Raw genomic sequence first — 27,172 nt, 5'->3', positions numbered from 1 at the left:
CTTTATAATATATTTTCTTTCTTTTAAAAAAAATAAAATAAAATTGGCTAATTGGGAATTTGCAAAATTTGCATAGCCCGATGATAGTCTACGCATAGGCCATCACATGTTCATCGTATTTAGTACATAGGCCTATTTAATATTGTTTTAATCAATTGTGTGATGTTATTAGCCTACATTATATCAATGTTGTGTGTTTATTCGTGTTTTGCACAAGCTAATGGGCTGGCCAGTCGGTTATTTAAATGCTCCTCATTGTGAAATTCTATTCAACTGATGGACATGTACCTACCGTTAGATTGGTTTATTTATTCTTTCCCAAGTGTTGGCGAGCCGAGCCCAACCCAAATGCGTTCTAGGGTTGAAGGCTTGGGTGGACAAAAGTGCCCTGTCTTCCAGTAGGTGGCAGACTCAACCATTTTTAAATAGTCTACGTCACAGGGAGCTTTTAGTTCATGAACTTCGTGTAGGCATACTGTAGAGTAGTGAGGGCGCTATTCCAGTGAAGAAATTCAGTGTCTGAATGACTAGTTACATAACGAAAGCAAAACCTAGGCTTTATGTTTAGATGTTCTAAAATTGTAAAAATCACACGTCTCAGAAATAAAAACAATTCAAACGTGATTATACTAAAAGAATAAAGACTTTTATTAAGCATTGTAAGTTGCATTCAATTTCCTTCAAATACACCACACCACAATCCATCAACAATCACTCAAACCCAACAGTAGTTCATTCTTGTACAATCCATGAGTTAGGAAGAAACTCCCATCAACTTACATCAAGGTAACCTATTTAGTCTTGCGGGCTGGGGACTGGGAAGTACACCATATTTCTGACCACTAATGTGCAATGAAAAGCATCAGGAGGATTAGATGGAGAAAAGTTAAGTAATGATTCTTGTTTAGAAGTACAATAAGAATCTCTTTTTTTTTCTCGTCAAAAACACTAAAAGTAAACATCGAAAATGATTACAGGTTTACTCGCTTATGCTATACTCTGAATGGGAGGATCAAGCGTCTTGCCAACTCGATTCCAGCTACGAAAGAGAGGGGGGTCTTTTAAGATCAAAGCTTTTTTTCATAGGTTTTTGTTACTTTTTTTCCAGAGACGTGTTGTGCTAATATGAATGCAGAAAACAGCAACAAAGAACAATAATGTATACAGTCATGAGTACACCAGGGTTAACAATATTTAAAGTGGCTAGATAAACTTTTTGTAACTTTTTTGTTTTGATTAAATGCAACAGAGGTCAAAACCCACACAAATTTAAGGTTAGAGCAAATCAGTTACGACTAAACAGTTAACACCTTTGATAGGACAATTACTGATTATCTGCCTTTTCAATTTTGCGAATGGGCACAGGACTTGTAGAGATGGAAGAAAAAGGACAAACATGCATAACTACACACTTTTTTTAAAATTGTGAACCATGCAGAAAGTTTAGCTGAAACAGTAGTACTAAGGTTCTACATCTGATTCAAGAAACCACGTTGATCGTTGATCACAGATGCATGGAGTGTTCGGACAGGCACAAAAGAAAAACCTATTTGTGTTGTTGTTTTTTTTATCTTTAAATCGATCATTTGTATCTCCGTGTGATTTAATTTTCAAAAAAATATTTCTTGACATGTTACTTATAGACCTAAAAGTTATGACAATGAATTCATCTGAACTTAAGATGCTGTATTTAACCTACATTTACTTAAATTTTTAAAAACATTCTGCACTTTTTTTTTTTCAAAAACAATTAAAACCCACAATGATGACCCATGTGAGAAAGGTGGTTCCGTTTCTGTTATTTTTTTTTTTTTTCATTTGTGAGTTTACCTTGTCAAAAAGAAAAGCATTTACTGTGACAACACAAAATCAATTACAATGGCAAATATATATGGTGCCAAGTACTGGAAGAGTTTCTCAAACTATGTCCTATAGACCTCCAAATGAAAGTATTTTTTTCGGCTTCAGTAAGTTAAGAGAAATAATAGAAATTAACGTAAAACGTCCATATAACCAGTTTGAGACATCAACATGTAGATATCAGTGAGTTGGGAGTGCACGTTTCTACCTCATGTTACTGGTTGTATTTCCTATAGACCTGGTAGATTTTGTCGTTTGTTACTAAACCAAGAAAAGTCATCGTAGCTCTTGTTTTCACTAGGTGACAGTGAAAGAGGGATTTCATTTTCAATTTTCATTTCATCATCAGTTACATCCTCACATTCGGTTTTGTTTTATTTCTAATCTTGCTGATTGAGAGGAAAAAAATAAATGTATACCAACTGCAGGCTTTCCATCCTTCCAGATATTCCTAACCTAACTCTGAACCCTCCTCCATCCTTCACCCTCTCTATAAAAATAGGTTTGTTTTTTTCTTTACTCTTCTGTTTTTAAGACAGCAGGGCCCAGAGTCTCATCTCTGAGGCCCTCGCCGTCTGAGTTTAGTGCATTTAAGTGAGGATTAGTATTGCACATCTTAGAGTCATTACTGAAGGCACTTTCGGCTGGGCTGGACACTGGCTCATTGTTAATGGCGTCGTCCGCTTTACCGTTGAGCTGTTGCTCGGGCACCTCCAGGCCATTCTCGGCCGCCGAGCTCTCCGGCGACAGAGTCGCCAACTTGGTCTCCTCCCCCTTGCTGGGCTTCTTGCGCTCCTTGGCTGCAGTGTCATTGGCTGAGGAGGGAGCGTATGCAGGCTTGCTCTGAGGGCCAGGGAGAAGACAGGCAAACTGTTAAAGATGCTGTTAGCATTCTGAGTTCTCAAAACTGATTCTAGTCCAACAGAGATGATGTACTTTTGATAACTTGATCTTACCAATATTCTATGCAACATCCACCTCTGCTGCATACAACTCTCTGGTGTGTTTTCAATTACGTAGAACAAATGAATGGAAACAACTCGATGTGGGGCAAGAGAACCACATTACTCACTCACTCGCTCACCAATATTCTATGGATCTTGTTACCTGTAGACTTTTCATTACATTAAACACAAGAGAATAGCGAAAGACTGAAACGAGGACAATCACAAGTAAATGCTCTGCATGGGTTCTTTAAAAAGCTTAATCATGGGTTACTCAAAAAGCACTACAGAAACGTTTCTATATAAAGAATCTCGCCCAGCTTTCGGAAATCCTGTATAGGTGATGGTCAAAGAGTCCTTGCATGACAGGTTCCATGAAGGGCCGTTAAAAGGCATCTACTGGCCCCAGCTGTGGCGCAACTGACTGGGGCACCTTCACCATGTGCCGGCGACCCGGGTTCGATTCCCACCCCGTGGTCCTTTCCGGATCCCACCCCTGCTCTCTCTCCCATTCGCTTCCTGTCACTTTCCACTGTCCTATCATTAAAGCAAAAAAAAGGCATCTACTGATGAAATTATATAAATTACCTACAAAATACCAACACATTTTGGATAATCGGTTTTGTCACCTGCTTCCCCAAGATATAATAATTGTAAAATATTATTAGATAAGTCTACTAATTTTGACATTACAATGAGGTGTGTACTGACCAGACAATTGCCAATCAGTAGAGAAATGTGTTGTTAAACATATCTTGCTTGAGGATATGAATGTTTGCAAAGCAACAGTAAAAGGAATGTATTAAAAAGTTACTTGTTGACAAATAAAGTGTGTATCTGTTTCACAGTTTAAATGCTGCTATCTAGGCTATCATTTCCTCAAATACCACTAAAGACATTGAAAACAAACCTTGACTGTCTATAAAACTGACGTTAACTACAAATATAAAAAACAACATAAAATCCCAATGTCTTGCAGAAAGAAAAATGTTTAGTCTTAACACATAAAGACCACTTGAGCCAAGCATTACCGCTGAAAAGATAAATGCTTCTCATTAATAATGTTATGCTTCTTATATATAATGTCTTCCAAAAACCTGTAAGATGAGGTGTTGCAAAATCAATTACAGGGAGGTTATTTGAGGACGAGAGACACTCGGCTGATAAGTGTGAAAGCAGTTTGGCAGCAATACTATAGCTGTGTGATTTCGAAAAAGACTGAGCTCAGCAGTGTCACAGCTTCACAGGTGCCTTTTTTATTTTATGTGGATTAAGAAAATTTATCAAAGCAAACAACAAAAACAGGATTGGTGTGTGCACTAATCTATGCATTTGTACTCAAATGTTTTGGTATATTTTTGGCACTATGTGTTTTGTTGTTGCCTCAAGACAAGAAAAGGTAAATGAATGACCATTTACTGCAGAGTGAGATCACATGGCTCCTGTTGAGCCAGTTTTGTAGTTCTATTTAGTTTCTACTGGTGGTCATCCGAAACTCATAGAACCACAGTTACATACGTAACCATCGATTTGTGAAGTCAAAACAATTCCTACTTCAGAATAAGAGCACAAAGCTAAAAAGACAGCTTTTTGGAATACTGAAAGTAGAGGGCAGAAATCTATGACAGAGAAATCTAAGACAGACATTGGTGCACCTAAATGTTTAGTTTCTCCTTTGAATTACCAACCAAATATACACATCCACCCCTTAAATGAAATTTCACATTCATTTTACCAGTTTGTTAATTCCAGATGTGTAAGACATGTCTGCTTCTGTGAGATTAAATTGTTTGTATAAAGACCAGAGAAGACAGCAACGTGTGATTACCATGTCCGCCAGACTGATTCAACTGAACCACAAGCCTCTGTCTGACATCTAACTCTTAGGGTTAATTAAACATGTCCACATTAACATGCAGTAAACACATGTTGTCACAAGAGGAATATCTATATCCACTGACGACAAAAATGAATAGTCATATAATGAATGAAGGAGAAAGGAGTCATCTCCCTTCATTAGCCAGAACATACGGTGTCCGAAAATGATTACGGTGACCTGCAGGCTATTATTTCCTGACATACCAGATTACACTGCAGTGCTCATGTGCTTGTTGTCTTCCTGAGTGTGATACTAAGGCAAAGTTGTATGGATGTAGTATGTGTGGACCTGACTGTTGAGCAAAGCCAGTGACTCACCTGATATGAACCCTGACTCTTGAAACCTCTGCCATGGTATTTGGCTCCTCGACCAAAGGTGCGAATCACCGGAGTAGAGATAACTCCTCTAGGTCGACTACAAGGAAGGGACATGTACAAGATGTAACATGCAATTATCACAGCTGATTATCCCCTTACGATGAACGGGACTATTCCTAGATGTTTTATTGTTTTCTCCTTAACCATAAGTACAGGTTAAGATTCTTTACAGCAACAGCCGTTACAAATCCCTTAAAAGTTCTGTAAAATGATTTGATGGAAATGTTCAACAGAGAAGAGAATAACTTTTACACTGCAAAAACTGCTTATCTAATAAAATCTAACCAAGATTATTAATCTTATATCAAGATAAAAAAAAATAGTTTGTATTGTTTTCAGTATAAAGAGACTTACCTAGCGCTTTCTTGTGAAATCATTTGACTTAATTTAAGAAATGTTTGATTTATTTTAAGACATCTCATCCTGAAAACAAGCAAATGTTTCTGCCAGTGCGTTAAGTAAATTTGTCTTGATAAAACTCCTTAAAACAAGTCAAAGTCTTCTTAAATTAAGTCAAAATGATCTTTCGAGAGAGCGCTAGGTAAGTCTTTTCATACTAAAAACAATACCAAATAGATTTTTTTGACCTTATTATAACATTAATAACACTTGGTTGGATTTTTTTGCAGTGTAAATAGCTTTTTTTACAAGGATATTTTTTAAATCATCATCATAGTACTTTAACATCACATCAATAGGACTTTCAATGAAAGGGCAGTTCACAAATTCAATATAAAAAAGAAATAACATAATAAGCAACGCTGAATTTCTTTGCCCAGCTCCTGCATTACTTTGCTAGAGGAGAGCTGGGAAGCCAGTGGTATGGGTCAGTGTCCCAGCTCCACGGCAGCTAGTAACTCACCCTCTGTTTGGTCCCCCTACCGACACCACCTGGATGGGGAAAGTGCCTCGGCCGCGGCCACGGCGACTGCCAGCCCACTGGCCCACCACTGTGCCAGCGATCTCCAGTTTGCCACCTTGCGAGGAGATGGTCGGAAAGCCTAGGGGACAAAAAGAGCAGTCGTTTCAAAATGGCAGCCAGGGACAGGAACACAATGCCACAGACCTCAGGAGTTCAAAAGGAGTTAACTGGGAGCCGTTCCACAGTTGCCTTGTGCTTCCTCTAGGTAGGAGGTTTAGGTTTTAGATTTAAAAAAGCTCCATTTTGATTTCCCACTCTTGTGGACATTTTTAGTCTGATTCCCCAAAAGGAATTACAAGGTCTTGGATATTTCAGCCTTTTTTATTGGGGGAATTAATTATGCATTGTTTCATTTACAAGCCTAAGCCCAAATGAGCCGGTATATTTTTTATTTGATCACCCTGTGGCAAAAGTCACACTCCAAAAGAAAAAAACAGAGCACAGCCTATGTTATAACCTTGTCTAGAATGCTAGCACTTAGTACTTTGTTGGATTAAATAGGTGGTTTCTAGACCTCTGTCCATGCTTTGCATACCTGACTGAACACAGCCACCTCTTATCAAGTACAGTAGCATAATTACACAGTCCAAAAGACGTGCTTCGAATGGTGATAAGAGATATACAGGGCAGTGAGGCCTCGTGCGCACAACTGAGAGCCTCTACCCATGACCATATATTCAGAACTATTTTTGGAACAAAGCAACCTCATTCATGCACAGGAGAAGAAAAGTTAAGACATCAGCCTCTAGGTGGCACTTGTGTACTCAGGCAGGCACTCTTACCAGGCACACCTCTGCCCCTGGCCTGAGGTGGTGGCATGGGTGGTGGGGGGTAGAAGTTGCCGTTGGGCGGGGGGTAGAAAGGCATGCCGTGCGGCGGCGGCGGCGGGGGGGGGAAGGGCACGGGGTGCGGCGGCCGGGAGAAGTTGAGTCCCTCCAGGATACTCTGGCGCATCTTCTCCACCTTAGCCACGAGCTCAGTCTGCACACACAGAAACGTTTACATTCACACAGACATTTATCCCCAAGCCACTTACAAAAAATGAGGAATTACATTCAAGCCACAATGCAGAAGAGACCTTAGGTAACAATGAACACATCAATCAATACTAATACCAGGGGATGAGGGCGGAGAAGCTTTAAGTACTAGTCAAAGTGTAGTCGAAGGAGGTAGGGGAGGGAAGAACGGGAAGAACATGGTAAGAGCATACTAGGTTGATTAGGGAATTTGACTAGTGAGCTAATGTGCAGTCTTACACAATGGCACACAATGCCCATGAGGGACAGTACTGGGGTTTAATCATTCAAACTACACTATCACAAAAATATATTTTTTTCACGACCCTCTAATAATTTTCAATATCAGTGCCATAAGCAGGTATGAGGAGCAATATAAGTGGGCTCCAGTGGGCTTTTACTCAATTATACATGGAAAATTCGGTTTAACACTTTACAGTAGCAGGAAGTCTCCTGGGGTGGTGAAAATAAAATGTGTGTGTGTGTGCTTCTAAGATGAATGACAGAACACAGGAAGTGACAGGTCTGTATCAGTCATGCGTCAGAATTCAACCTCACAGAGAATAAGCAATGCTTCATGGTTCAATAGTCCCGATCAACAGTGAGGAGACACAGTGGCCCTCATTTATGAAACGAATGTATGACATAAAACAGGCGTAGGACAAGCGTACGCTCATATCCACGCAAAGCATGGCATTTATCAATCTGAACGTGAGCATTGGCCACGCTCAAATCTCACATTAAGTTTTTGAAGCGGCATGTTATGTTGACACATTTGATGGCTTAGGATAGCCATGTGTGGAGAGAATTTCTTTCGCTTTGCAAAGCGCAACAATCATAAATTATTTTTTTCAAGGGACAAATGGCAGGTGTCATATAGTTTTGTAATTAATGTATTTGTAGTATGATGTGTTCTCTCTGTAAAATAAAGTCTGTTATACTTAGTTTCCCAGCTTCCTTAATGCTACTTTTCTGCCTGTCAAAATTAACATGATTAAGCTGGATTTGCAACATCACTGTGGCTATCTCAAGGTCAGAAATGTTTCTCTTTTGGACATATAATGCACCTCTATGTCGTATATTGTAGGGGCGAGTCCTCTAAAATGAGTATATATAGAGGTGTGATATTTTCATTCCGCTTGTTTTCAGCCGCCACATTTACCAACACACGTTCATTCCAAGAACGATAGGGGGGCTAAGGGCCGCTCACACCAAGAACGATGACTATAATGATAACGGAAAAAAGTATCGTCCTAGCTAATATGAATGACGATGTCCACACATACACTATAACGCTAACGGCATGGAGAACAATATCGTTGGAGATTCCTTTCGAAGCAATTTTGAGAACGATTAAAAGCTGACAGCCAATCAGTTTTCAATTTTAGCAATCACATTCATCAACACGAGGAGAGACTTGCCTTATCGCTGGTTAGTGTGGATGCTTTTATCTATATAGTTATTGCTCGGTTGATAAATGAGGCCCAGTGAGTTACTGACTTTTTCACTCAGTGTGTTGATTCACTTCTACAACAGCCTACAATAGATATGTTTGATGTGGCCACAACCTCTCAACACTGTTCTGTGACATTAAACCTTTGGAATATGCATCACAAATACAACTTGATTAATAATAATCTTTTTTTATTCAAATAGATGCCCCAGAGATGCCACTGGGGTAAAGCAGAAAGGCAAGGAGGTGCTAGGACGCTAGATGGACCTGACCGTACCTGACCATCACAGAGGTCGATGAGTGGGGCCTTGTCCCGGTTAGCCCTGATCAGTTTGCTTTGGAGCAGCTTGCCGTCGAAGTACATCCAGGGGCAGCAGTGTTCCCAGGGGATGGGCTGCCCGCACACGTCATTGGCGAACAGCGCCATGTCCACGCCGCTCATGAAGAGCGCCGCCAGCTGCACTCCGCGCGGGTCCAGGTTGTCGATCTGCAGGGTGGAGAGAGGGGCACACACACACACACACACACACACAAACGCTTAAGGGCCTGGTGTTTCAGTGCGGACACAGACAACAAGATGGCCCCACCACCCCCGTAGCCCCTACCAAAAAAGCCACTCTACCAATCAGCCACTACACCCACCAACCCCAATCTTAGGACAGACATTAGACGCCAAACCACCCCTCCCCTAAAATCAGCAGTCAAGCAAGCGCAAAGCATCCAGCAAGCATGAGTAGCATGAGCAGCAGCTCAGCCCCAACCCCTGTCTTACATCCCCCAAGCATGTACCCCACGTACGCTACTACAACACCCAGCCCCGGCATAGCCCACGGCCCACCTCTCTCTACCCAGCCTGCCAGGAAGCACACAGCAAGCAGCTTACAGGAAGCCAGCCAGCCAGCCAGCAAGCAGTGACAAGAGGCAGTCACGCCTCGACGAGAGCCCACACAGAAGCAAGACAGCAGCACTGGGACAGACATACAGAAAGCACATTGCTCATGTGGATGGCTTACGCAGTGGTGTGTCCTCTTTCGCCTTCCTTTTTTTGCTCAAATTCAATAAACATATTTGGAATTGTTTGAAATCAAAGGGAGGGGGGTGGCAGCAGGCAAGGGAAGGCCCTTGCACACACTTTTTGTGAGCACAGTCAACCTGTTGAGGTTGACGACAGTAAACCATCCACGCACATACAAAGACAAAAATGAACACCGAAAAAAGCACACACACACACACACACACACACACACACACACACACACAAAGACGCTCCTCGCATTTGTATCATCCACAAACATATGCGAGACTGATCTTTTCCCTGCAAAGCCAGCTCTTTGGGGAACCCATGCTTGGATAACGCATTTAAAAGGCTTGTTTCATTTAAGCACATTTTCTTGCCATATGCATATGAGGAGTGTCCAGTGAAAAACTGCAACCAGAATTCTACAGGACCCTTTCAGTTTCGCCCAAACATTTAACTAGTGAAAAATAGAGGCCTACAGAGCAGTTTGGAGCTTTGGCTGTGCACTGCGAGTGAAGACATTCACAACACACTCCTCATACAACAGCTCCTACTGAATCACCTTCAGTTCCTGCAGCTGGTCAGGTTCATAAAGTTTAGGAGAAAGTGCTTGGGCTAGGAAAGCGTCTAGTTCGTTACGACGTAAAAGTCTTACTCCTGGCCATTGTAACATAAACCTGAAGCAAAAACACAAAGGAGTAAAAAAAATATTATAGAAACACAGGAACTGAATATCTATTCAATTCAATGTATATTCTACTTCTGGACTTCAAATCTACAACTCATCACATTTTTGCATCTCACAATCTCCTTTAAAATGTAAAACCTGAATAAAAATGTAAAAATGTTTCAAATGGTAGTGCTCAGTATATTTTAAGTAATGTTGACATCTAAAATGTCATGCTGTAGTGAAGAGAGAGATCCAACATGGTTGAGAGTGGTACGTGGCATCCTGTGCAGAGCTTCGTTAGCCAATGAAGGACAGGAGAAACCGGAGGACCTTAAGGCACTTGTGGGGGGGACGTGTCGATGCCCCTGGAGTTGGCGGCCCACTCACCGCAACACGCAGCAGAGCACCAGTAGTGACGTGGGCACGTTGGCAGGGTTGAGCATGGCAGGCGTGTCGGAGCGCATGCAGGCCAGGAAGGCGCGCATGCGGCGGTTCTTGTCCTCCACGGCCTTGCCCAGCCACAGCTTCTTCAGGTTGGGGCAGGTCCACTCCCGGAACGGCAGCGCCTCCACGAGCTCCGGGGTGTGCGGGGACTTGCCCTTGTAAGCCGCCCACTCCTTTATGATCACTGGCTGGTCTGTGGGTCAAGAGGGGGAAAGGCTGTTGATATTTGAGGTCAACAGCCAATCAACTTCCAAATACCCTCTCCCTTCTCAAAGCAATGTGTGGATTGACTGGAATTATCCATGGCTTGATCCAAGCTACTCTGCTAGTTTCCTACTGACAGAGCCCCAGCTGTATATGAACACTGGGCTCTGTGAAGAGCTACTGGCTGAATTTGACAGAAAGAAAAAATCCTAGACTGCAGCTGTAACTCTGTGTGTAAAGGAGAGCATGATTCTGAAATAATCTGGCAAATGGCAAATGTGTCACAGGAAAAACATTTATTCTGTATCCAGACATAACTGTGGGAAGAGATAATTCCTCATCTTGACACAAGGGGAAGGGTGGGGCCACTCTGATGTACAGTGTGGTTTTCAAAGAACCTCCACATAATTCATTTTCAGGGCATTCAGATTTTCTCTACACATATAAGCACTGAAACTTTAAGTTTAAGTTTAACATGCTTTGTTTTGGACCCTAAAGCCGTTGATAAGACCTCTCGGGACAATATATATACTGCACCTGCACCTGTGTGTGCCAGCCGCGCGTGTGTGTGTGTGTGTGTGTGTGTGTGTATGAATGTGTGCATGCGTGTGTATGTGTGTATGTGTGTATGTGTGTGTGTGCGTGTGTGCGCGTGCGTGTGTGCGCGTGCGTGCGTGCGTGTGTGCGCGTGCGTGTGTGCGCGTATGAATTTGTACATGCGTGTGTATGCGCGCGTGTGTGTGTGTGTGTGTGTGTGTGTGTGTATGAATGTGTGCATGTGTGTGTGTGTGTGTGCATGAATGTGTGCATGAATGTGTGCATGCGTGCACACGCATGCTTGCATCCCTCACATTCAGGGAGGCGGTTCCTCCTGACGGCGAGTCTCTCGGCCTTCTTCTTGGCTTCGGCCAGGCTGAAGAGCACTCCGTACACATACTGACGAATAGGCCTGAACAGCTGCACGGCGGAGGGCAGCTCTTTGTTGGCCTCGTCCTCGATGCTCACCCATATCTTTATCTCTCCCTGCGAGGCACAGACCGTCAAACAAACACACACACACACACACACGTTAACACCATACATAGGGGATGAGGGATCTGGGACAACAGATGCATAGAAAAGACCCATGCATACATCAGTGCATTAACTCAATCACCTGACATGGCCTAAACACACAGAGGCATTTCAACATTTCTACTGGTAGTAACCTAAAAGGATGTAAAACACTGAGTTACGTAAGGGATAATGTATAGAATGTCGGTCATAATGGGAAAATAAGTCCCGACAGGGCGAACCGGCGATCTTGTTTCGCCCTAAAGGGACTTATTTTCCCCAATAATGACCGGTGTTCTATACATTATCCCGCTTATTACACGGCTACTTGCCAAAACGAAATAATAAACTTCCCACTATATGACTTTAGCCTACATAGCCTAGCCTATTTGTTACCGTTCATCGTGGCATCTGCTGAGAAACATAGTTCGCAACAACAGACGCTGCTGAACTTGAATCAAACATTCTTTAGAACACAGCTGATCAACTGTCTGCTTTCACGTTTGAATGAAGTTCGAGTCCTTGCGTAGTGATATGAAAGACGTATCAGAAGCACAAAACCCGTTGCCATTGACAGCGGTAATTATATGTGCAGCGGTAATTACATGAAAATATTTTACCGTAGAACTTTGGGAAAGCCTATTCAAGTCAATGGAGCATTCTACTTGCCTTGTGAAGAGCCGTGTAATAAAATAATATAACCATTAATATTATGCACAATATGCCAACTTGTACATTTTGTAAACTTACAAACCATTCAATCTGGGCAAATATATACAGTCATACTGATTTAGAAAGGAGACCTGTATTTGTTTATGATAGATTTTATATGGTACAAGTCATTCAGAATCATGTACAACAGCACTCCATCAAGAATAACTAATGTAATTTGAAAACAATGTTCCATATTTATGTTTCAGACAAGGCACCCTTCTTATTGTCTCAAGTGATCACACACAATATACAACCACAACCAAACAACTTCCGAGATAATATAGACAGACAATGTATATCAATAATTTTCTATCTAAAATATTCCTTTGAATTTTTTTCAAAATGCAAGAAATGTAGGCATGAAAAGATGAGGGCTAAACGTTTAGAACTGGGAGACTTAACTTGTGGAGATGAATGAATATGGATGGATTCTTTAACAAAGAGAATTGTAATGGGTCCATCCTTTAGATATAGTGCTGCCTTCTGGCATGAAGAATTACCTCAGATTTGTGTCATTCACTTTTAAAGGTTTTCGCAGGAAGATGGCTGATGTATGCTTTATGAGGATCGTACATGCCGCTCCTAGTAATTCATACTGTGCTGTGCTGCTTGAACACTTGTTCATGAAAAAAAAAAAAAAAAAAAAAAAACTTTGAATCACTAATGAAAGCAAAGTCTTTCATACTTTTTGGTATTAAGCAGCCCAAACACGTTAGCTGTATCCCTCCAGTAGTACTGTGGAGTCCACAGTAACTATATGCTGTGTAGTTTTTAAGAGTGTATACAAGTACAGTGTCATGTGCAGACTGTGACCAGTCACACTCCCTATCAGTTGATTAGGCTATACAAAATACTGACAGATCCTCCCACACTAACAATATGTAAACAATACTAAATGTAAAACAAAACAGCTTGTTAGCTTAAAAAGTAAAAAGGAAACGCAACAGGAACTCTGCTGGAAGGAAGGGTTGACCTCTCATTTGCATCAGGGAACAAAAGAGGATGAATGCTATTCTGTTTGACTAGTGAGCTGTAAACTCAAAATAAACAAACCCATACAGAGAACACGCCTTTCTGGTCAAGTTCTGGATTTGAGACCAGACAGTGCTACTGCCACAGCTACAGTCATGTTCAATGCAATAGCATAGAATCTCACATCTACTTCAGGAAAAAAAAAAATACTATTACTTTTTTTAAGTAAACTAGTTCACCACAAGTGCATGTCTACAAGAGCCCAAAAGCACACAAATCAAGACAAATCTCAAATAAAGAAAAAATAATTGTGGGTGGGGCACAGAAAGAAAAATCAGGTGCAAATTTATATCGGAGTTCTCAATATGTAGATGAGTGGTATATTTAGCTCCTGCAGCACTTCAGTGAGGAGTCAGGGAACTGGGGAAGACACAGGCTATTTCTCTTCTCCTCCAACCCTTGAAGCTCGGGAGTGTCCCGGCATTAACAGACACAGCCTTACCAGAGCTAGACGTCATATAGGATAGAAATGCTTAGAGAAGCCCAATAAACAGATGAGATACTACAAGAGATGAGTAGGAGTAGTTGTATCCTTAAACAAGGACATGGTAGGTACGTATATTGGTACCTACCAAAACTGAACGAGGGCATGACAGATGTATGAGTATGTGAATTTAATAAGGACAGCCTGTGTCCCGAAGGGATGTCTGACCTTTGTAAATCTATGCCTACCTATGCTTGATGAAGACAAAGAGGATGTTTATGTTATCACACCATTAAAAAGATGCAATGTGTGTATAGCTATTAAGATAGAAGAAGGCTTGGTATAGTGTAACCTTGTCAGGGCAATGGAGATGTTCTAACAATGTTCTCTAACCCCATTTTAGGATGTGACAGGCCTTTTTAAGTATGGGGTGTGTGCATAAGCTTTGCTGGGGACTACACTCTTTTGTATGGATGCAGAAGTATGTAATGTTGGACCTGGTACATAGTCAGACAGTTATCAAACCATGCTGAGGACATACTGATCAACCCAACAGTGAGTAAATATGTGGTATGCACTATATACTATAATGGTATATATTACCAATTAGGGCTGGGCGATATATCGATATAAAAGATATATCGATATATTTTAAAATGCGATATGGAATTAGATCATATCGCATATATCGATATAGTTCAAATTTGCGCCATGATCCTTGCTCCACGCAAGCTGATGACCGGGAGCTCTCTGCACTGCTGTGAAACTGCACGCTACTTTTCTCATATAAATATATTTATTTCAGAAAAAGATTGGCCTATTTCATTTTATAGGCTATTTTTATAAGATATTTTTTTTATTTAAATGTGCACCTTACGGAGCTTTGATTTCAAAAAAGGCACTCCAGTTTTATGTGTACATTTTATTGTTATTTGAGTAGTGAGTTTTCAATAAAACTACTCATATTTGACTGAACATTTAATTTTACAGCTCTAACTTTGCAGAAAAAATATCAGGATATAGATCATCTATCGATATTCAACCTAAATATATCGGAATATGACTTTTGGGCCATATCTCCCAGCCCTATTACCAATGTGCATGAATTCTACATAAATAAATGTGCCTTTCTTGCAAGGAAGTGTAAGGGCTTCTACATACTCGACGCACCCGACCGGTAGCGCGACACCGTGATGTCAAAATGACGTAGATCTTGCTGGCGCGCCAGGATTTTAGCCAGGTAGCGCAAGGTAGCGCACTACTCATTTTTTTTTCAGACGAGCGCGACAAAGCGGAAACAGGAAGATGGACTAGTTCGAGGGCAAGCGAGAGTTGCAGTGTTTTGTTACAGTCGAGTTTGCTGGATAAGTTAACAAAGTTACCAGCGAGAGTTGCAACACATGGAATTAAGGGGAAAGAATAGAAACGATTTATTTTATAAAATTATTTATAAATGGTTACGGCGCTTCTGTGACGTCACATTGTCACGCTACCGGTCGGGTGCGTCGAGTATGTGGAACGTTTAATGGGGATAATGTCCATGGTGGCGCATTGACCTCTGACCTTTGTGAGGACGTGGTAGATGTAGGGGTACATGAGGCCCTTCTTGTGCCTGTGCTCGGCCACACGCAGCACCTCGGGGGCCACCAGGGGTAAGGGGGGTGTGGTGATGTCCATGTGGTTCCTGGTTGGCATGGAGAGCAGCGATGGGATGGTGGGGTTGATGCAGTGTGGGCTGACCACGTCCAGCACGGGGCTCACCGGGGAGGTCACACACGGGTCAGTCTGGGGGAGGAAGGAGGAACACACGAGGAAAACGATGAGAAGCTGCCATTTCAACATCATTAAAAGAGTAACACACATATGTACCTGTCTATGTGTCTATCTGTAGAACAGGGGCTCCTAATGTATTAAATGGGCATATGGGAAAGACCTTTAAATCTCATAATTGTTGCAGGAGTCCATCTAATTTACCAGGTGATCACACAAAGCCAGGGGTGCTCCTGCTATGTAGAAATACACAAATGCTTGAGAGACCAGAGGGGCATAGCATTTGGATATAATAAGGCATTATGAAAACGTCCTACAGAGAGCAGTGAGTAGTTTGTGTTGCTTCCGAGATGATTCAGCAACAGTGGAAAGTGAGGCCTCTCCTGATACACAGTGTTCCACCACCAGAATGGTTTTATTTATGAATCTGCCTCAAGGGAGTAGAACTGTACAAAGAAGTGCCCTCTGTGGTGCAATCCTGGTGTCTCTATTAACAGCTTACACCACTTCTCAACCATCACATCCAGAAAAGTCAAAATCAAGAATGAAAACTAACACTTTCATAGGGTGTTTTAATCATACCATACATTTCTGTGCAAATTGTGCTTGACTAAGCATGAAGACCAGTGGATATGCAACCTCCAACTAATGTTGTCATTCCGCTGATGAAAAGTGAATGTGTTCCACCTTGTAAAGAAACAATGTCCACACTTCGGGCCCTTGCCACCACTCAAATACTTATTGGCTCATACGCTCGTATGATGTTTCCTGACTCCCAGATCTCACTCATAGCCATGGTACAATGTGGCCATTCAGATGTGAATCTGCCAAAGCTGTTCTGATCCAGGACTCTTACTTTTATTTGATCCCCGAGGTCTTCTTCTGGTATGTTGTCTGTCTGATTTCCTTGTTTTTCCCATCCTTTATGGTCATTTAGATGACTGTGGAATGAAGACATACCCCTGTGCATTAATAACAGAAGCACACATAGAGCACACGCACAGCCAGGCAAGGCTGAACTACTGTAGGACTGAGTGGAATGCAAAGCCCTGTCCAAGTCACCTCCATGTCACAATACACAGTGCTGCTGTTGTGTGAACTTCTCAGATACTCCAGGCACTTTTGTAGCCACTCTGGCTATCCAGCGCTGCGGCAATAAATGACTGTGTGGTTTTTATAGGTCAGACTGACAATGGCCACAATGGGCCAGCAATATGCACTTTTCTCAGGCAGAAATGGGATTCTGCTGTCTGGACTCTGGACCACTATGGATAATTTGACATATTCACACAATCTTTCGAAATATTCTCATCAGAGCCTGACATATCCAGGGCAGTCCACAAAACCTTTTTTTTACGAAAAACGAGTTTTAAACATTTCCACAGCTACATTAATGGACATATTTAACCTGACATGACCTATGAGGCTCTGGGTTATTTGGTATGGAATGACCCATTTGGGTCTTCTCTCAATATTGGCCATTTTGAGCATGCTGTACCATGGCACATAAAATTACGCAAACAGTCAACAGCTACAGATTCGTATCACCATGAGTTGGGGCATAAAAGCACAATAAAATGTACCGTGTTAATTGCAGAATATATTACAATCAGTGAAATCATTCATTCCCAATAAACCTGGCTGATGTGTGTGTGTGTGTGTGTGTGTGTGTGCTGGGATCTCACTTGGCAGTGGTGCCGGTGGACTCCTCGTTCTCAGAGGATGAGGATGTGGAGGAGGTGTTGAAGAACGCTGGGTCGGTGTGGTTGGGGCTGTCACTGCCCACACTCCCCGCGCTGCCCGTGTGGCTGGGATTGATGGGGGATGACCTCTCATAGAGCGGTGTGTGCTGCTTCCCTTCATGAGGAATGTTGCCGAAGCTGTTCTGATCCGGGAGGACCTTCCCTGCTGCCTCCACGGCGGCAGGACCAGGCTCGGCCAGCGGAGTGGAGAAGGCATGCTGGACCTGACCCAAGGACAGAACAGACAACCCCCGTCAACTCACCCACTTTACAATACATGACACGCTCCACAACTCACCCATTTTACAATACATGACACGCTCCCCAAATCATCCACTTTACAATTCATGACACGCTTCCCAAATCATCCACTTTACAATTCATGACACACTCCACAACTCACCCACTTTACAATACATGACACGCTCCGCAACTCATCCACTTTACAATACATGACACGCTCCCCAACTCACCCACTTTACAATACATGACACGCTTCCCAACTCACCCACTTTACAATACATGACATACCCATGAATTGCTTAATTCAGCTCTGGCGTCTGCCACGCGTAATGGGACAGGTGTGAACAGGCCAGGTGTAGGTACGTTCAAATTTAGCAAACAGTGGCAAACATTCGTGGTGCACATGTTTTCTTTGAACAGTTAAATTGGAACGATTTGGTGTTAACATTCCAATGTAACGGTAATTGCATTGTTGCCTTCGTCAAACTCATGTCCATGTTCCACTGTATGTTCGCGGAGAACTACCTCCTCAGACTGTTTGCGAATGTTCGCAAACATTCGCCAAAAATCCAAGGCTAACGGAAAACTGTTTGCAAATGTTTGCCTATGTTTGCGCATTTGAACGCACCTCAGTTGTAGTGGCGCTAAGTTAGGTGGAGCCAGTTACTCACCCCAGGTTTGATGGGAAGGGGAGCCTGTGGAATGTTGAGCATTGGTGGAGGTCCGTATTGTGGCACAGCTGCAGACACTCCAATCTGATTTGGTCTGGCTGCAGAGAACAGAGCAAACAGGCACACAGGGCTGTCAACAGGCCCGCCACCAAATCTGCCTACTCTTAGACCCGCTCCAATTCCCTAACAGAACCCTTCTTACATGCTCTTAACACAACACTCTGAAGTGCCTCTACCTCTCAGGGTGCCATCTTCAGCTGTTAAGGGCTTCTTGCTTTGTGTTTATTACAAAACACTCTTCACTGGATTATTCTGAACTGCAGAGGTATAGTGGGGCCTGACTACAAGGAGGGTTCCAAACAGATGGAACATTCACTTCAAAATGCTTCTCTAACAAAGCAAAAAATTACATTTTCATGGAAGGTTACTGTTAAAAGAGCATGTTTCGATATTAGGCATCCTTCTGAATAAAATAAGAATGAAGCACTCTCAGTCAGCCTCAGTGTAGAGAGGCTGAATCTTCTCCTCAATGGAATTAACACTTTCACTGAAGAGGTGAAACAGAATTCTTCAGTAAACATCCATTTCCTGTGACGCATGATGCAAAGGCACATATATTGAAAACGTCAAACTGTGAAATGTAATCAATATAAAATGCAGTGGGAGACTAGTTTACTACATAGGACACAAATAGGCAGCAGCTGAAAAGTCATGAATTGCTCATGAATTCAATGCACTTCACCCTAGTCAAACTGGCTGCAGGCTACAATGTACATAATCTGTGGGCAGAGACATGATAATCCCGTGGCCTGTTCAGATGTGTGTAGGCAGAGCACACACACTATTCTAGAGTGCACAAGACCATTAACAAGCCTACATACTTCAAGCTGGCCTCTGAGCATGGAGAAAACATATTGAGGGCGTGCGTGCTTGCTTGCTTGATCTGCTCTACCATAACAAGCTAGCCATTAGAAAAACCCCGAGTCAGATTGCAGGACAATTTACAGGACCTAAGCTAAGCATAACGCTGTGGAGTTTAAAGCACGCACACACACGCACACACACACACACTTCAACTTCAGCCTCTTTAGGAATGAGCCACCTCAGAATCTATGCCCTCACTTCTTTCAGCTGGGGCTGGTTGAAGGGAGTGTTTTTGTTTCTTTCTTTCTCTCTCTCAATCTCTCCCTCATCCCCACCCCGTGCCCCAAGTCCCCTCAAACTAGGCTTGTGTAGTCACTACACGAGAGGCGCCTTTTTTTAAGGAGCCTATTTGTATGCACAGGGCATAGTAGCCATTCCAGAGTGCACACAAGGTCTGTGGCGAGAGGGGAAATTTCTCACATTACTGCAAACTCCTCCACGCCTGTCTCTTCCTGCACACGAACACAACCTGCCTCTCAGCACACGCGCTACGACAGGAAGTGGTATAGGATGGAATACCGGACAGAGGCAGGAACATTAGATAGAGGAACCATAAACTTCAAAGTGCTTGAAAATAGATGAATAATGCAACTAATGTTTTTGGAGTCAAGGATAAAGGAGAAAAAAGTGCAGGGGAACCATTAAATATTATGCCATGATAAAACCACTTGGCCCACATTTAATGTTCTCACATTTACTAAGTGTGCCAAGTGTCACAATGACGAGTCCCAGGCATCGTTAAGTCAGGCGTAAAAGAAGCAATCTGGGACCTCCTTACCTAAATAAGGAGAGAAGTGAGGAGGCTTGCTGGCAGTTGAGTAGTACTCCACAGCCTTCTTGAAACGGATCACCTTGTCGTCGGTTCTGGACTGGAACACAGAAGCCATATTAAATGCAGGTTGCAGCGGAGTCCGGAAAAGCTGCTCTAGGCCAAGTCTGGTCAAACCTGGTCCAGAAATTCTCCCAAATCAGCGGCTATATCAGAGTTGTTAATGGACAGTAGCCAGGTTTACAAGGACAGTTCTTTTGTCATTACGATTAAACTATAACGATTGAAAAATGTGTGCCGTCTGTTTACATGGGGTACATTCTATTCCGATCAGGTGCTCCCAAGCGCTTTAGAATCTTTGATCGGAATAGCCGTTGTTGCATACTTTTCCTTGAGAAGATACAGCAGGCAATCCATTTGAAAAAGTCTTCAATATGACAACAGAATTGCTAAAATCCTGACACACAAAGACTGCTCTGAATCCCCATAATAAAAAGAAAAAATGACCTGCAACCTCTCGACTTTGAGCATCTACTTACCTGGGAGTGCTTAAAGATGTCTTTCGAGATAACCTCCAGGTCATTGACGTCCTTCATGTTGCGGACGTACTCGGCGACAGCCCTGATAACCACGTCACAGGGCGGCAGGACCAGCTGGTGGGCACGTACCTGCAGCAGAGCGAGCAACCCATCACACCCTCACCCAGCCAAAGCTCACGTCTGCGCTACAATGTGATGGGTCGGTTCATGGCCGTCAATGGGAACAGCCAAACTCTCAGGTGACTCAACAGATGAGGTCATACCACTAAGGCCCCATACATTTGGTGGTAAATGACACAAGCTTAAAGTGCAAAATCCTGATTGATTAATAAACATTTGATCGATTAATCTGTTCATTTTTTTTTCTATTATTGTTTGTCAGTGTTTCCCACAGTTCAAGTTGACATCCTCAAATGTCTTGTATTGTCCAAACCCAAAGGACATTCAGTTAACTGTCAAAGAGGAGTAAAGAAACCTGAAAATATTCAAATTTAAAGAAGTTGGAGTCACAGAACTATGATTTTGAAAAAGAATTCTCAACACGACTTGGCAAATCAATTACCAAAATATTTGGCGATTAATCTCTTGATTAATTAATTGTTGAACACAGTTGTAGAATTAAAATGGTTTCATTTAATTTTGTTCTTCACCTTCACCAGTGTTATTTTGATTCAATTCACTTTCTAGCCAATGACAAGCATTAAAAGGGTAAAAAGAAATGGTGATGAGATTACTAACACATGCATTGTGCACCAATGCATTTCACTGGCAGATCAACCTAGTACTGACAACACTACTTGGGAAATGAATAACATCTATGCCATGCCATAACAGCCGCAAAACATAGATATAATTATTATGGGTCAATTCTCTGTTGGGGGTGGGGGCCTAGATATCCTTCTGTGTTTGGCTGTTGTTGCTACATCAACTGAAATATCTGCAGGCATGGGGGATGTAGAGGTGGTCACGGATTATGTCATCTCTCTTATTTATACAGAGTGCATTTTACTAATTACGTTTAATTTCTTTGGCTGGAGCTTAAGACCATGAGGAGAGGACGATGAAGTGATTTTGCACAGTGGCGATAAGTTCTCTGCCAGACCTCATTTTTACTGTGGTTGTCAAGGAAACTAGTCACTATCGCTTTTTTGGTATAACAGGAGCCGTAGAGAGGCATTCAACAGCCACACATAAAGAACAGCCACTCATATCAACATTGATGCAAAGATCCATGCATTATATAATAACCGTCATATGCAACATACATAAAGTACACTTTACAGAAGTGAATACAAATTAATATTAATACAAGCGCCATATGCAAAATATAGAATGTACTTCACTGATGTAAACAAGGTCACAGACAAAATATCATTCACAGCATCAGTCATTCTTACAAGGATTAAACAAATGGTACAAATATATATCTCTGTTCCATATAACTCTTGTCCTATTTAAACTTGAGGCTACTTGCTACAACATTCTGCACCTTGACGCTATGTAAGAGGGAGATAAAGGCAAGGCAGAGTATGGTACCTTCAGTGAGGCCAAGGGGTGTTCTGGTCCAAGCAGACTCCAGTGGAAAGCTGCCAAGTCTTCATCAGGCAATATGTGATTACCTAGAAAAGAACAACCGGAAACAGAACCATCCATTACTATTATGATGCACTCACAGTCTATGTAGAGCAGCTCAGAGAGCCCTGAGTCTGCGCTGAATGAGCATGAAAAAGAATAATGCTGTTACGATTGTGATAACATTCAAACACACCACTTGATGTATTACATTTTCTAGCAACTTCCATGTGGCTATTCCACAGTATTCCATAGGACAATGCTAACCCATAACACATGGAAATATGCAGAATATAAAACAAAAGTGATAAAGCATATACAGTTTCCCCTGTCGTTAAGAGATACAAAGAGAACAAAATTACTTTTTTGTTTCAGATATACACAGGATGTAGGGAAGGGAATTTTCTACAGTGGCCAATCAACAAACAAGCCTATTTAACATTTAACATAAATCAATGAATCTGCATGCTCACGCTAACACAGAACACACACCTAAGAGCGAAGCAAAAATGACAAAACGGTTTGGGTTGAGATCGAGCTGCTTGGCAACTTCATGCATCAGATACTGGCTCGTGGTGAGGCTTTTGCCATTACGGCTGAGTTTGAGGGCGTGGGCACTGAAGTAGTAAGGGATGTTGCAGAGGGCGTAGTCGGAGTCGTACGCCACCAGGCCATGGAAGCCATTCTCTCTGCATAAGGCGATCACTTCCTGGTGATGGTCCTCGATGCTCTGGACAACCTGTGGCAGGAAATAAATAAACAATTGTTGGGGGCAAAATGCATACTAAATTAAAGATTAGGGTATTTCAATTAGTGAAATATGTAACAGCCATGTTAGGTTCAGAAAATACCAATAAAAGGCACTTTTAATTCTACAGCTACAAAAGGAGAGGACAAATATTTGGAATATTTGACGAAGTCACTGGTACATAAGAGAAGTTCAGTACATAAGATAGGTTCAGTTTGATGCTACTTTGCCTGATTTACTCTAGACGGGCCTATCCCCCTTTTGTGGGTCGTCCATTTCGGAGAAGGCCTCTAAAACTTTGTCTGGCCCTTCAGGCTTCATCTGTGTTTCAGCACAGAGGTGACGTGACCGTCCTGAGGAAAAGCCAATTGCAATGCTCAGACCGCCTGAGGACTCACACACACTGCCTTCCCTAGACAACCTATTATAGGCGGGGAAAGGAGGGACTTCCAGTGGACCAACCAAGAGCCGGTACTGAACTCCTCAGCGACCCTCTCTTCCTAGCTGCTGTGAGGGGCAGAGCCAAGGAAATATCCTTGTCTGACAAACTACTTATGTGTCTATGTGAAACCCAGGGCGATATTTTGCACATGGACATTATATAATGGGAATTTTGCTTTTGGGAGGGCAGCGAGTGCTACTGTAAAATCTGTGAACTCCAGCAGATTCAAAAACAGTAGTTTTAGCTGTGAAAGTGACCTGTTTTGCATAATTCATGCTTCCTTGGGAACAGTTGTGTGGGATTGCTCTTGGAAAGTAAAGGAAATCACATGCTTGTTTTAAAAATCTCAGTGACATATTGTATTATTAACTGTAATAATTAAACTGCTACTGTTCAGCACTAACACCTGCAAGGACAGATTTGTGTTACCTTGCCTATTCTTATTCTCTTTTAACGTTTAACCAAATGCTTACTTGTTTTAACTTATGCAATTTCTGAAAATGACACTGATTCAATACTCTACCTGCTACGGGTTGTTTCTGTAGTAGAAAGCGATTCTATGCTCTAATTCTAAGAAGAATTAGGCATACCATTGGTGCTATTCGACATGAGTATTTCATAAATCTCTCACACGAGATAAGAGTCGCTTACTTTGATATGAAACTGATACTTTATAACTGGTTAATTAGTGAGCTGACTCCGTTGTCTTTGTCAGCGCATCAGCTGAGAATGAGTTACTTAACATTGCAACTAGCACACACGCACATCTCACCTTAGGCCATCACCACACTTGAATCAATCACTGGCGTTTAACTCAACCCATAAAACTACCCAAAACAGACTGTCAACCCATTTTTCCAGCAGAATAATCCTGAGGAAGTTGGGCCAACCAAGGTTTCACAATTAACGTTACACATACTGTTCAGATTCTTATGTCGACTGCTGAACAAACACTCCAGCCACGTCGATGTGATCTGGTTAAGTGGAAAAACGAAATAGGACTAAGTAAAATGAGGTGGAAATGTAGTTGATGTTTCGTGCAACGAGCTGTCAGGGATTTAGTTAGATTTACTAAACTAAACTTAGGCTACTAGATAACCGTTTGCCAGGGCCGTATTATGGCAACAGGCTACACAACTGACAAGTTGTTGGGCTAACTAGTCAGCTAACAAGTTTGATCATGTCAGATTTAGCTTGGTAGCACGTCACTGACCTTGATGAACAAGTTTTTAACACATCAACCGAACTCCCAAATAGATAGTAGCAATCTGCAAGCATGTCAGATGTTGGAAATTGAAATGTTGCCCACATAATCAGTTCACATTTCACATTGACAGGCTATTCTGCAGACTTCTCTGCGGAACAAGCTAGCTTGCTAACTGTCTCGAGCTAACCCAGCCACTGCTATGCTGGGTAGCCTTTATGCTAAATTAGCTATAGATAGCTATCTATGGCTTGCATCTATTCCTGCAAAGTTAGCTTGCTAACAAGCAATTTGTAGACATTGACAACTCTACATTAGCCTAGCTATTTGGCTAACCTAACAGCCCAGATATTTGGGCAAGAGCTCAAAGCATCCCTGGCCATCATCAACCTGGCAAAGTACTCTCGCACTTACCCCAATGTGGAACCTGAGGAGGGCCAGTCGGATACAGTGGGCCATGCATACCGGAGGCAGGAACCAGACCTTTGGTGGTGGGGTACCTTTATTCTGGACGTGGCTGATTATCTGCTGCGCTGTCTGTCTTTCGTTCACCTGTCGCTTGACCCACTCGTGAAGACGGCCTTTCTCCAGGGCGCCATTGAAACATACCAAGAGCTCTATGTTCCCATTAAAGCAGGCCTTAGCGAGTGCAGCCAAGTAGCCAAGCATGTGGTTCCATTGGCCTCCACTTACCCAGTCGGTGTAGAAACCACCGTAGAGCCGGTGGAGGCAATTCTCGGCGTCAACTAGAAGCCTGAGCGGACTTTGAGGCGGTCTCTGCCTGCCGCCTCCAACCAAGCTACCCCGGGCAAGCTTTTGGAGTTCCACCGGTACGACAGCATTCGGACAGTGCTTTTCAATATACTCTTGGAAACCTTGCACACCCATGATGTTTGAAAAGGGAAATCAGACTGATCCGGTTAACGCGTAAAGTAGCTAGTGAAATATGGAGTTGCAAGCAGCTTCCCCCAACACTGCAAAAAAAAAAAATATTGCTGTTGTTGGTTTTTGGAAGAGTGAAATCCGAAATAAATCAAATCAGGTTGCTACGGATGCATTTATTGTTTTTGGTGAGTTCTTTTTTGGTTCATGGCTTCTGTACGCCATGTGCGGTTCTATGGAGCCATGTCCCTGGTCTCTGGATGTGTCTGGTGGTGTAGGCTACAGAAAGAGAAGCCCAGTGACGCAGGGCACGTACCGTGCACAGGAAAGGAGGAGTCTGAGAGGGTAACAGTGGGCACAGTTAAAGCAGGAGGGACAATTGAAGAACTGTTGCATGTAGAAATTGATGAATGTAGGTCTATGCTACCAGACCGATAGCATATCACTTATTACTTATTTAAAACAAACAAACAAACAAAATAGGCTTTATAAAGTCCGGAAATGAACGAAGGATGACAAGTAGTTTTAGCGAAGATTCTTCTCCAAATGCATGTTTCCTCGTGGAGCAAAGAGACACATTTTAATCAATTTTCTAAATAGATTGTAGGCTATAGTAACAGCTGTACCAGGCTAGTTTACTAGGCATAGTCTTCTTAAGAGCAGTCTAATAGAAGACAAACGTGCAAATCAGAGTTTGACCCATGCCAAGATTGTCCAGAGACATTGCATAGAGAATAACTGGAATAGTTGGTTAACACCACCTCAATTAGCAGCTTACTATAAGTATAAGTATACTCTTTTGATCCCGTGAGGGAAATTTGGTCTTTGCATTTATCCCAATCCGTGAATTAGTGAAACACACTCAGCACACAGTGAACACTCAGTGAGATGAAGCACACACTAATCCCGGCGCAGTGAGCTGCCTGCAACAACAGCAGCGCTCGGGGAGCAGTAAAGAGGTGCCTTGCTCAAGGGCACTTCAGCCGTGCCTATTGGTCGGGGTTCGAACCGGTTAACAGTCCGAAGCGCTAACCAGTAGGCCACGGCTGCCCCCTTTACTACGCCCATGTTTCAGGCCAGGTCATGCCTACTATCCTTCCACTATGCAGCGCTGCGCAGATCTGGCTAACGATGAGCCTATTATTATAATGGGTCCCAAGCAGTAAAGCTGCGAAACAACAAAAAGAAACAAAAAGTTGTTGTCAGCCACCTGTTTGTGTCTGCATTATGGGAGATTGTGTAGTTTCTTTCTGAAAATCCATGGTAAGTTCTTAACTACATTCTAATGCTGTAGGCCTACTTGGACTGTGCAATAGCTCACTTAAATAATCAGTGTTATAAACCAGACTTTGGGTTAGAGATTGTTTTTTGCCAGATTATGCTTGCCTTTAATCTTCATGCCAATTCTCAAAGGTTTTGGCTGGGTGGTCCTATTGCCTTCAGTTACCTTCTGTTTTCATTCTGTTCCATTTAGCAAAATCACACATTAAATGTGTTAATACTGTTAAGTGCATGGTTATTATTATTATTATTATTATTATTATTATTATTATTATTATTCATTCATTCATTCATTCATTCATTCATTCATTTGTACATTTAATTTCAAAGGTGTTCTCCATTCATCATTCATCATAGGCCTAATCATACCTAAGT

The 27,172-nt window shown here is 42.3% G+C and overlaps 2 protein-coding genes across 2 annotated transcripts in view; one reads left to right on the top strand and one right to left on the bottom strand.

Moving 5' to 3' along the window:
• Positions 1-8,729, top strand: part of barx1 (BARX homeobox 1) — a 112,405-nt gene extending 103,676 nt beyond the window's left edge. The window contains exon 3 of the mRNA XM_042090579.1: positions 8,655-8,729. Within this exon, the coding sequence (XP_041946513.1) occupies positions 8,655-8,712 (58 nt within the window). The 3' untranslated portion in view covers positions 8,713-8,729. The remainder of the gene's footprint in view (positions 1-8,654) is intronic.
• LOC121707769 (constitutive coactivator of PPAR-gamma-like protein 1 homolog) lies at positions 625-25,818 on the bottom strand. Its single transcript, XM_042090575.1, has 17 exons — positions 25,049-25,818; positions 22,733-22,979; positions 22,205-22,287; positions 20,669-20,797; positions 20,139-20,229; positions 18,437-18,534; positions 17,466-17,746; positions 16,637-16,721; positions 15,574-15,795; positions 11,639-11,810; positions 10,527-10,776; positions 10,032-10,146; positions 8,729-8,938; positions 6,765-6,963; positions 5,923-6,061; positions 5,001-5,097; positions 625-2,703 (listed from the first exon to the last, which is right to left on the bottom strand). Exons 1-17 carry the CDS (start codon positions 25,520-25,522, stop codon positions 2,377-2,379), a joined length of 3,219 nt encoding a protein of 1,072 aa, XP_041946509.1. The 5' UTR covers positions 25,523-25,818; the 3' UTR covers positions 625-2,376.
• Between the last annotated feature and the right edge of the window lie 1,354 nt (positions 25,819-27,172).

This window comes from Alosa sapidissima, chromosome 4, assembly GCF_018492685.1.
Source record: "Alosa sapidissima isolate fAloSap1 chromosome 4, fAloSap1.pri, whole genome shotgun sequence".
Taxonomy (NCBI): Eukaryota; Metazoa; Chordata; class Actinopteri; order Clupeiformes; family Clupeidae; genus Alosa; species Alosa sapidissima.
The sequence above is the reverse complement of the archived record's forward strand: the minus strand, read 5'-3'. Positions and strand labels throughout refer to the sequence as shown.